Source organism: Somniosus microcephalus, chromosome 4 (genome assembly GCF_052327205.1).
Source record: "Somniosus microcephalus isolate GS21.2 chromosome 4, FLI_Smic_1.0, whole genome shotgun sequence".
In the NCBI taxonomy this organism is placed as follows: Eukaryota; Metazoa; Chordata; class Chondrichthyes; order Squaliformes; family Somniosidae; genus Somniosus; species Somniosus microcephalus.
In genome coordinates this window covers 85,040,719-85,052,701 of record NC_140990.1, presented here as the reverse complement: position 1 = coordinate 85,052,701, position 11,983 = coordinate 85,040,719, and the positions used below count along the sequence as shown (strand labels likewise).

The window sequence follows — 11,983 nt, the reverse complement described above, 5'->3', positions numbered from 1 at the left end:
CGAGGCGATGACGGAGTTGGAAATCGGATTCCCCCTGCAGACTTTGCTAAAATGCCCCTTTTTCTTACATTTGAAGCATGTAGCGTCCTTCGCTGGGCATCATTGTCTGGGGTGCTTGGCCTGGCTGCAGAAGTAGCATTTCGGGCCTCGAGACATTGCCGCTGTAGTAGGACTCCTGGGTGAACTTCTGTGTGGGGACTCCGGTGGCGTAGAGCTGGTCTGAGACCTTTGTGGGGAAGATGGCTGATTCCAAGATGGCAGCCCCCTCGGCACGCACGAGGCGGTGAGGGCCGCATGGCTGGAAGAATAAGAGTCAGAGTTTCTCTGGGCCACGTCCAGCGATCGCGCAGTGGCCACTGCCTTTTTTAAGTCCAGGACCTCCTTCTCCAGCAGTCTCTGCCGGATATAATTCGATTTGAGGCCCGTGATGAAGGAATCGCGGACCAATTTGTCAGAGTACGCGTTGGCCGTCACGGCCTTACAGTTACAGTCCCGGACCAGGTCCTTTAGGCCCTGTAAGAAATCGTCCATTGATTCCTCTGGTCGCTGCCTGCGTGTAGCCAGCAGATGTCTGGCGTACACTTCGTTTACCGGCCTCTGGTATTGGGCCTTCAGGATAGTGATGGCCTCCGTGTAAGAGGTGGCGTCCTGGATGAACGAATAAATCCGATGACTTACGCGAGTAGTCAGTAGACTCAGTTTATCTACCTCGCTAGCGGATGAGGCCCCCGCGAAGAGTTCGAAGCATTTGAGCCAGTGTCCAAATTGATTTGATGCTTCAGCAGAATGTGGATCCAAGTCCAGATGCTCTGGTTTTAGGAGTCGATCCATCCTAGTATTCTTTAGTGATTAAAATTGATGGGCCTTCAATAACCACAAAACTAGAAGTTATAGACTTAAACAAGTTGGCTTTTAATCACTAAGATCAGAGCTAACATCTCAACACGCCGACTGGTTCACAGGAATGAGTCATACAGATCCTGGGATCTTTATGTAAGAGAAGTCAGGGGCGGAGCCAAGAGCCAAGACCTGGAACCTTCCAGGTTAGTCGGGAAAGAGGAAGTGAAACTATACACCGTGGGGGAGGGTAATATACATGAGTGCAAAACGAATACAGAATCAAGACAAACAGATTTCATTACAAGCTCCCGCTACATTCATGGGATATGGACGTCGCTGGCAAAGCCAGCATTTATTGCCCATCCCTAATTGCCCTTGAGCAGGTGGTGGTGAGCCACCTTCAGGAACCGCTGCAGTCCTTGTGGTGAAGGTACTCCCACTGTGTTGTTAGGGAGGAAGCTCCAGGATTTTGATCCAGTGACAATGAAGGATCGGTTATATATTTCCAAGTCAGGATGATGTGTGACTTGGAGGGGAACTTACAGGTGGTGGTGTTCCCATGCGCCAGCTGCCCTTGTCCTTCTAAGTGGTAGAGGTCGTGGGTTTGAGAGGTGCTGCTGAAGAAGTATTGGTGAGTTGCTGCAGTGCATCTTGTAGATGGAACACAATGTAGCCACAGTGCGCCAGTGGTGCAGTGAGTGAATATTTAAGGTGGTGGATGGGGTGCTAATCAAGCGGGCTGCTTTGTCCTGGATGGTGTCAAGCACTCATCCAGGCAAGTGGAGAGTATTCTATCACACTCCTGACTTGTGCCTTGTAAATGGTGGAAAGGCTTTGGGGAGACAGGAGGTGAGACACTTGCCAAAGAATACCCAGCCTCTGACCTTTGGAATTCTCTTCTCCAGAGAGCTGTGGAGGCTGGGTCATTGAGTGTGTTTAAGGTGGAGATAGACAGATTTTTGAACGATAAGGGAGTCAAGGGTTATGGGGAGCGGGCAGGGAACTGGAGTTGAGGCCAAGATCAGATCAGCCATGATCTGATTGAATGGCGGAGCAGGCTCGAGGGGCCAAATGACCAACTCCTGCTCCTACGTCTTATGTTCTTGTGTCTCTCATCTGCTCCGGCCGCCGCGCTGAGTTGTGGCTGACCCCGCGCATGCGCCCCATGGCCCCGCCCTCTCCTGCTCCACAGGCGCCCGGCCCGCACCGCGCATGCTCAGCAACCACTCTGGGCCCCCTTCAATCATCCTCCCCTGCGCCTGTGCACTGGGCCCCTGAGCTCCAGGCTGCCGCGCGGGGCTTTCTTTGTAAAGTCGGTGTTGGTGAAGAGCCGCAATCAGTGAGGGAAAGTGAGTTTTGCGAGGGGGTGGAGTGAACTGCAGCACGTGATCGCGGGGCCTGTGACTGACAGGAGCTCTGACCAATAGGAAGAGCGCGGGCGGAGCCGACTGGCGGCGGGTCCTCCAACCAATGTAGGCGCGGCAAGGGGGCGGGGCCTCCTCGCCAGCTCAGGTGCGCTGGGGCCGATTGTGACGCGCTGTCCCCAGGCGAGAGCAGCTCAGTCAGCACAGGGCTGGGGCTGGAATCTGGGAGAGGGTCTGCAGGCAGCGGGCCTGGCAAAGGGACAATCACTGATTGAATAATAAACAGGGGTAAGGGGACATTAACCTAACATCAGATATATATTAATGAATACTTTACATCTGTTTTCACAAAAGAGAGGGACGATGCAGACATCGCAATCAGGGAGGAGGAGTGTGAAATATTAGATGAAATAAACATAGTGAAAGAGGAAGTATTAAGGGGTTTGGCATCTTTGAAAGTGGTTCAATCCCCAGGCCCGGATGAAATGTATCCCAGACTGTTAAGAGAAGCAAGAGAGGAAATAGCAGAGGCTCTGACCATCATTTTCCAATCCTCTCTGGCTACAGGTGTGGTACTGGAGGACTGCTAACGTGGTACCATTGATTAAAAAGGGAGAAAGGGATAGACTGAGTAATTACAGGCCAGTCAGCCTAACCTCGGTGGTGGGAAAATTATTGGAAAAAATTCTGAGGGACAGGATAAATCTTCATTTAGATTAATCAGGGAGAGTCAGCATGGATTTGTTAAGGGAAGGTCATGTCTGACTAACTTGATTGCGTTTTTTGAGGAGGTAAGCAGGGTCGATGATGGTAGTGTGTTTGATGAAGTCTATATGGATTTTAGTAAGGCTTTTGATGAGGTCCCACATGGCAGACTGGTCACAAAAGTAAAAGCCCATGGGATCCAAGACAAAGTGACAAGTTGGATCCAAAATTGGCTCAGAGGCAGGAAACAAAGGGTAAAGGTCGAAGGGTGTTTTTGTGACTGGAAACTGTTTCCAATGGGGTTCCACAGGGCTCAATACTGGGTCCTTCGCTTTTTGTGGTATAATTCAATGATTTGGACTTGAATGTAGGAAGTATGATTAAGAAGTTTGCAAATGATGCAAAAGTTGGCCGTGTGGTTGATAATGAAGAAGAAAGCTGCAGACTGCAGGAAGATATCAATGGACTGGTCAGGTGGGCAGAACAGTGGCAAATGGAATTCAATCTGGAGAAGTGTGAGGTAATGCATTTGGGGAGGGCTAACAAGGCAAGAGAATACACTATAAATGGTAGGACTCTGAGAAGTGCAGAGGATCAGAGGGACCTTGGAGTGCACGTCCACAGATCCCTAAAGGTAGCAGGACAGGTAGATAAGGAGATTAAGAAGGCATATGGGACACTTGCCTTTATTAGCCGAGGCATAGAATATAAGAGCAGGGAGGTTATGCTTGAACTGTATAAAACTCTAGTTAGGCCGCAGCTAGAATACTGTGTGCAGTTCTGGTCACCACATTACAGGAAGGATGTGATTGCACTAGAGAGGGTGCAGAGGGGATTTAAAAGGATGTTGCCTGGGCTGGGGAATTTTATCTATGAGGAGAGATTGGATCGGCTGGTGTTGTTTTCTTTGGAATGGAGGAGGCTGAGGGGAGACCTAATTGAGGTGTATAAAATTATGAGGGGCCTAGATCGAGTGGATAGGAAGGACCTATTTCCCTTAGCAGAGAGGTCAATAACCAGGGGGCACAGATTTAAAGTAATTGGTCAGAAGGTTTAGAGGGGATTTGAGGAGAATTTTTTTTCACCCAGAGGGCTGTGAGGGTCTGGAACTCACTGTCTGAAAGGGTGGTAGAGGCAGAGACCCTCATCACATTTAAAAAGTACTTGGATATACACTTGAAGTGCCGTAATCTACAAGGCTACGGAGGATAGAATGTCCCATTCCCCAGGCACGGACATCCAGCACCTCGATCACAGCAACAATTCACAAAACAATGGCAATATAAGTGGGAGCAGAGGCGGTTAAGTGGAGCTGTGATCGAGGTGCTCAAAATTAGGAGGGGTTTTGATCAAGCAAACAAGGAGAAGCTGTTGTCACTGGCAGGAGGGTCGGTAACGAGAGGACACAGATTTCAGATCATTGGCAAAAGAATCTAGAGAGGAAATGAGGAGACTTTTTTTACACAGCGAATTGTGATGATCAGGAATGTGCTGCCTGAATGGGAGGTGGAAGCAGATTCAATAGTAACTTTCAAAAGAGAATTGGATATATACTAAAGGCAGAAATTTGCAGGGCTCTGGGGAAACAGCAGGGTAGTGGGACTAATCGCATCACTCTTTCAGAGAGCCGGCACCAGCACGATGGGCCGAAAGGCACCCTACTGTGCTCCATGATTCTATAACATCAGCTTCTCTCTGCACACGAGTACTGAGAGTAAGGGAATAATCTTTAAATCCAGCCCAGTTATTGGGATTTTAACATTAAGAAGCTCCAGTTGCCTGAATTAACATGGTTCAGTCCTGGATGTGCTTAAATGCATCGGAAACAGTGGAATCGACCCCCCGCAGTCACAATGTGGACAATCTGGTGTGTCAGCGGGTGGGATACACCAGGGAATCCCTTTCCACACACTGAGGTTGACTCTAATGATCGAGAGTGCTAGGGTTTCGGATTCCAGATAATCAAGCTCACAAGAACACAAATTGTCTCTCCAGGCTTTATTAAGAGCGCTGCATAACACAGATCGGGTGATACTTCCCTCAATCTGGAGAATAGAAGTACAGTGGATTCGCGTGCGATCTTCTCGCGTCTGTTCCAACTGACAACGGCTTAAGTAGCCTGTTCTTATACACAAGCCTGGTTACCACTCAGGAAATGGGATTGTTTGGACCCGTCTGTTGACCGCCTCCTGAACTCCTGCTAATTCAGGGAATTTAGTCCATCTGTGACCAGACTATAACCACAAGCCCGTCTGGTTATCACACCTATACGGTCCGTGAGCTTATTATCAGATTCATACCCAGACGTTGTGTCTTTACCTGTCTGGCACTTCATCCCATAACACGGGTACAGGGGCTCAGTAACGTTTCATTGATCAGACAAAGACAAAGTAAAACAACATACTGGTCAGCTTAACAGAATCTCATCATATTTATGGGGCCATAAATATAAAAGTCACCAATAAATCCAGGAGGGAATTCAGAAGAAACTTTTTTATCCAGAGAATGGTGAGAATGGGGAACTCGCTACCACAGGGAGTAGTTGAGGTGAACAGCATAGATGGATTAATGAGGAAGCCACACAAGGGAGAAAGGAATGGGAGAATGTGTTGATCGGGTTAATTGAAATAGGGTGGGTGTGGGGCATAAACACTGGCGTGGACCAGTTGGGCCGAATGGCCTGTTTCTGTGCTGTACATTCTATGTAACACTATGAACTGTCAAAAGAAGGGAATCATCAACACAACAGTCTTAAAGACTAAACAGCAGTCCAAGAATTAATAAAACATTCAACCATTCCACGTTCATGTCACCCCAGCTGTCTGCAGGGCCCTGTGCTACAGAGCAGTGTGAACTCGCTGGTGTGTCAGTAGGTGGGATGGCCGAGTGAATCCTTTGCCACACACGGAGCAGGTGAATGGTCTCTTTCCTTCTTTCTCCAGCTGGTGTCTCTTCAGGTCCTTCGACCATTTAAAGCTCTTACCACAGTCAGAACATTGAAATGGTCTTTCATCAGTGTGAACTTGCTGGTGTCTTAACAGGAAGGATGACTGAGTGAATCCCTTCTCACACACGGAGCAAGTGAACGGCCTCTCCCCAGTGTGAACTCGCTGGTGTCTGTTCAAAATCCCAGCGCTTTTAAAGCTCATCCCACAGACAGAACATGTAAATAGTCTCTCATCAGTGTGAACTCGCTGGTGTACCTTCAGATCCCCAGAGGTTTTAAAGCTCTTCCCACAAACAGAACATGTAAATGGTCTCTGATCGGAGTGAACTCGCTGGTGTGCCCTCAGATCCCCAGAGGTTTTAAAGCTCTTCCCACAAACAGAACATGTAAATGGTCTCTGATCGGAGTGAACTCGCTGGTGTGCCCTCAGATCCTCAGAGGTTTTAAAGCTCTTCCCACAGTCAGAACATTTAAATGCTCTCTCATCAGTGTGAACTCGCTGGTGTCTCAACAGGTGGGATGACTGCGTGAATCCCTTCCCACACACGGAGCAGGTGAACGGTCTCTTTCCTGCTCTCTCCAGCTGGTGTCCCTTCAGCTCCTGGGACATTTGAAAACTTTTTCCACAGTCGGAATGTTTCACCGGCCTCTCCCCAGTGTGAACTCGCTGGTGTAACAGGAGTGAATCTCTTCCCACACACGGAGCAGGTGAACAGAATCTCTCCTGCTCTCTCCAGCTGGTGTCTCTTCAGATCCTGGGACCTTTTAAATCTCTTCCCACAGTCAGAACATTTAATCGGTCTCTCATCACTGTGAACAAGCTGGTGTCTCAGGAGGGTGGCAGAATGAGAGAATCACTTCAAAAACACGGAGCAGGTCAAAGGTCTCTCATTGGTGTGGACAAGCTGGTGTCTCAGCAGCATGGAGGGTGCAATTAATCCCTTCCCACACACGGAGCGGGTTAAAGGTCTCACCCTCGTGTGATCGTGCTGGTGTATCATCGGAGCGGATGGCTGAGTGAATCCCTTCCACACACGGGGCCCGGGTTTCCCCCAGTGTGTAGGCACTGGTGTCACTTCAGGTATTTGTAGATTCTGAAGCTCTTTCAGAACATTTAAAAGGTCTCTCATCAGTGTGAACTCACGGGGGTGCCAGCAGATTCAAGGAGCGATTGAATCAGGTCCTGATGAATCGCGTAACTCTGTCAGAATTTGAGGTGATGTTTGGTTTCAGCTTCCTGTCTGTAAGTGCTCCACTTCGAAAACCCTGTAAAAGGAGTGTAGAAAGGGTAAGGGGGGAAGCAGGAACTTTTTTGGCTAATTTTGCATCAAAGAACAAACAGGGCAGTGCCAGTCCCACTGGTGTCCAGCCGTGCCCACAATAACCAGCAGGCCAGAAACAGCCCAATCCACCTCACTGACTTGGCCCTGAAGTCAAATCAAGTCTCATCAAAGTCTCATCAAATGACATCCTTTGTGACAAAGGTAAACTATCCCTCCTCATCCTCCCTGTCTTGTCTGCAGTCTTTGACACGGTTAGCCACTCCATCCTTCTCCCAACACCTCTCCACCGTCGTCTAGCTGGGCGGGACTGCACTCGCCTGGTTCCATTCTTATCTATCTAATCGTAGCCACAGAATCACCTGCAACGGCTTCTCTTCCCACTCCCACATCGTTACCTCTGGTGTCCCCCAAGGATCTATCCTTGGGCCCCTCCTATTTCCCATCTAAATGCTGGCCCTTGGTGACATCATCTGAAAACACAGCGTCAGTTTCCACATGTACGCTGACGACACCCAGGTCGACCTCACCACCACTTCTCTCGACCCCTCCACGATCTCTAATCCGGTTCTGGGTGAGCAGAAATTTTCTCCAATTAAATATTGGGAAGACTAAAGCAATTGTTCCCCGTCCCTAGGCACTGACTCCATCCCTCTCCCTAACATCTCTCTGAGGCTGACCCACACTGTTCACAACCTTGGTGTCATATTTGACCCTGAAATGAAATATTCGCAGCATAACAAAGACCGCCATAACAAAGACCGCCTACTTCCACCTCCGTAACATGGCCCGTCTCCACCCTTGCCTCAGCTCATCCGCTGCTGAAACCCTCACCCGGGCCTTTGTTACCTCTAGATTGACTATTCCAACGCACTCCTGGCTGACCTCCCACATTCCACCCCATGTAAACTTGAGGTGATCCAAAACTACCTGTGTCGTAACTCAACGCCAGGTCCCGTTCACCCATCACCCCTGTGCTCACTGAGCTACATTGGCTCCCGGTTAAGCAATGCTTCGATTTCAAAATTTTCATCCTTGTTTTCAAATCCCTCCATGGCCTCGCCCCTCCCTATCTTAGTTATTCCCTTCAGCCTCACAACCACCCGCCCCCCGCGATAGAATCACAGAAAAATAATGACACGGAAGGAGGCCATTCGGCCCATCTTGTCTGTGCCGGCCGATTAAATGCTATCCATACTAATCCCACTTTCCAGCACTTGGTCCGTAGCCTTGTAGGTTATGGCACTTCAAGTGCATATCCAAGTACTTTTTAAAATGTGATGAGAGTTTCTGCCTCTACCACCCTGTCAGGCAGTGAGTTCCAGACCCCCACCACCCACTGGGTGAAACATTTCTCCTCAACTCCCCTCTAAAGCGCCGACCAATTTCTTTAAATCTACGCCCCCTGGTTGTGGACCTCTCTGCCAAGGGAAATAGGTCCTTCCTATCTAGGCCCCTCAGAATTTTATACACCTCAATCAGGTCTCCCCTCAGCCTCCTCGGTTCCAAAGAAAACAACGCCCCTCCCCCCCGAGACATCTGCGCTCCTCCAATTCTGCCCTCTTGAGCATTCCTGATTATAATCGCTCAAACATCAGTGGCCGTGTCTTCTGTTGCCTCGGCCCTAAGCTCTGGAATTCCCTCTCTGAACCTCTCCGCCTCGCTATCCTCCTTTAAGACATAGAAACATAGAAGATAGGAGCAGGAGTAGGAGTAGGCCATTCGGCCCCTCGAGCCTGCTCCGCCATTCAATGAGATCATGGCTGATCATCCAAACTCAGTACCCTGTCCCTGCCTTCTCCCCATATCCCTTGATCCCTTTAGCCTTAAGAAATATATCTGACTCCTTCTTGAATATATTTAATGAATTGGCCTCCACTGCCTTCTGTGGTAGAGAATGCCACAGGTTCACCACTCTCTGGGTGAAGAAATTCCTCCTCATTTCTGTCCTAAATGGCTTACCCCTTATCCGTAGACTGTGACCCCTGGTTTTGGACTCCCCGCCATCGGGAACATCCTTCCTGCATCTAGTCTGTCTAGTCCTGTTAGAATTTTATAAGTTTCAATGAGATCCCCTCTCATTCTTCTGAATTCAAGAGAATACAGGCCTAGTTTACTCAATTTCTTCTCATACGACAGTCCCGCCATCCCAGGAATCAATCTTGTGAACCTTCATTGCACTCCCTCTATGGCAAGTATATCCTTCCTTAGGTAAGGAGACCAAAATTGTACACAGTACTCCAGGTGTGGTCTCACCAAGGCCCTATATAATTGGAGTAAGACTTCTTTACTCCTGTACTTATATATTTCTTAAGGCTAAAGGGATATGGGGAGGAGGCAGGGATAGGGTACTGAATTTGGATGATCAGCCATGATCTCATTGAATGGCGGAACAGGCTCGAGGGGCCGAATGGCCTACTCCTGCTCCTATCTTCTATGTTTCTATGTATTCAATCTTTCCTTGTAGCTGAAATTCTCCAGTCCTGGCAACATCCTTGAAAATCTCCCATCTCGAGCACACAGTCACATCTTTCCTGCAATGGGGATGATCAGAACTGCATGCGGTGGCCTAACTGGTATTTTTGTACAGTTCAAGCAGAACCTCCCTGCTCTTACATGATACAGAAAGAGAGAGGCACTGCCCCTTTAAATACCTGGGGGGCACCCATTCCTCTTTAAATGGCCAAGCAATTTTTATTGTTGAAAAGGGGCCGCAGTCCCCTTTGACTCACCCCACCCCCCCCCTCTCACCCACCACAAATACTCACAAGAGAGAGAGAGTGGAGGAAGAATGCTGGTCTTTGTCCCTTTAAAAGTGGCTGCCCATCAAAATGTTCACAGCACCAGGGCTCTTTGTTCTGGATAAAAGTCGAAAAGAGAAAAGGTTCACTGATTTTTAAATCAATGCAATTGATGAATAGCCTTGCAATAAAGGTAATGCAAAGGAATAAACTCTCACAAGCTTGATTTTTTTCCACCCTCCTCCTCCTCCCCTTCCCTTTAACAGCTCCTGCAGACAATGAAAGCAGGAAAGCGGCCTGCAGCCCACCGAGGTCCCGCCCCCTCCCGCGCCGCCATTGGCTGGAGGACCGTCAGCCCGCCCGGTCCGCTCAGCGTTCTCCGCGCTCCTGATTGGCGGGCGCCTCGCGTCAATCACCCCCCCCACCGATTACGCGCTGACGCCAGCACGCAACGCCAAGTGGTCGGTAGGATCGGCGCACGCCACCGCTAGGTAAAAAAAAGACACCCCACACAAATGAGGAAAAACAAAAATAATAATAATCGCACTTTAGAGGGGAGGATGTTGGGGGAATTAATGAGTGCTTTGAATTTGTTTCGCAAAAAAAAAATTTGAAAAGCTTCCCAACGGTGCGAGGCGGGCTGCGCATGCGTTCCAGCCAACCTTTGCCTCCCCCACGTGGGGCGCGTCCGGACACGCCCACTTGCCTTCCCCTGCACCAATCACAGCGCGGGTAGGCGCTTCTATGGATCGTCACCTGTCAATCACCCTCCCTTCCCCTTCGTAGTGTCGATTGACAGCGGTGTCAGCCAATGAGGTGCAGGAATGGGCGGGACCAGGGCCAGGACTGACAGCAAGCATGAACTAACTCAATCAAATACCTGCATGCAGCCAAAAAAAAACTTTTATTTAGTCAGCCAAAAAACAGCAAAGCAAATGAGGTTTGCTGAGTCAGCAAAGCCTGTTTTAAAGAATTATAGAGCGATATCGCAGGGATCGGTGCTAGGACCCCAGCTATTCACAATATATATAAATGATCTAGACGAGGGAACTAGATGTAATATCTCCAAGTTTGCAGACGTCACAAAGCTGGGTGGGCGTGTGTGCTGTGAGGAGGATGCCGAGAAACTCCAGTATGATTTGGATAGGTTGGGCGATTGGGCAGATGCATGGCAGATGCAATATAACGTGGATAAATGCGAGGTTATCCACTTTGGTGGCAAAAACAGTGATGTAAGCCCCCAAAGTGCGGACTTAGTGATATGCTAAGTCGACGTCACTGGCTTGTTGAAAGAAAGACAGACCCAATAATTGAAGTCAAAACGGTTTATTCAGGCCTGGGGATAGCTTCTCATATCCCAACACGAGTCCCACCTCCACTGAGCCTCTCACGATCCACACAGTTATACACATTTTGCAAACCCTCCCTCCTCAGAGATCCAATTGATTTAAAAGTCTATACATTAATCACTATCTGGAAGTGTCTAATTCATACAGAATAACCTATAGGATAAGTTTCATTTCCCCATGATAGAGTCATGCAGGTCTGCTGATTTCTTGGAAATGAGTCATCCCCCCTTCTGGCCCCTACTAAGTTTCGTTTCTCCAGAAATGGGTCATGCCAGTGTCTCCTTTTGTAAGTTTCATCTCTCTAAACTGGTAGGGTCATTTCTGCAATTAAACATACAAATAATTAGTACACTTCATCTTTAAACATTCTGTGGCTGCAATTGAGTTCTATTAAACATGCCCTGTTATGCTCAATTTTAATATCTTACTTCAGTCCCCCCTTTTGACCTTTTGGACAACTGTTCCAAAACAGGTCAACATGTATTTCCACTTCCTGGTGTCTGCCAAAGCGTGCACTCCCTGGCCTTCTACCAGTCTAGGTTATACATGTATATATCCTATCGATTTGGAGGCCGACTTCCCCCCCGTGGTGTGGTGGTCTTTCCTTTACGGTGGGCTTTCCTTTAGGGTGGTCTTTCCTTTATGCACTCCTTCCGGTGTAACCATTCCCGGGGCCCCTTAGACCCTGCATTAAAGGTTTAGGCTTTCTGCTCAAGCTTGTCCCTCATTCCCGCGTTGGGTGTGTGACGTGCCAATT

General features: G+C 48.8%; 1 protein-coding gene across 2 annotated transcripts; it reads right to left on the bottom strand.

Annotated features, from left to right (window-relative positions):
• Nucleotides 1-908: 908 nt before the first annotated feature.
• On the bottom strand, nt 909-10,181 carry LOC147119406 (uncharacterized). Of its 2 annotated transcripts, XM_085985010.1 has the most exons (3): nt 10,096-10,181; nt 9,905-9,994; nt 909-7,122 (listed from the first exon to the last, which is right to left on the bottom strand). In XM_085985010.1, exon 3 carries the CDS (start codon nt 6,464-6,466, stop codon nt 5,747-5,749), a length of 720 nt encoding a protein of 239 aa, XP_085841136.1. In that variant the 5' UTR covers nt 6,467-7,122; nt 9,905-9,994; nt 10,096-10,181; the 3' UTR covers nt 909-5,746. The 2 variants fall into 2 exon arrangements, with proteins under 2 accessions (XP_085841136.1, XP_085841137.1); XM_085985011.1 differs by having other exon boundaries at nt 9,905-10,142.
• Between the last annotated feature and the right edge of the window lie 1,802 nt (nt 10,182-11,983).

Bases quoted from the DNA above. Each gene is read 5' to 3' on its own strand.
- LOC147119406 (XM_085985010.1), bottom strand. From the start codon at position 6,466: ATGTCCCAGGAGCTGAAGGGACACCAGCTGGAGAGAGCAGGAAAGAGA.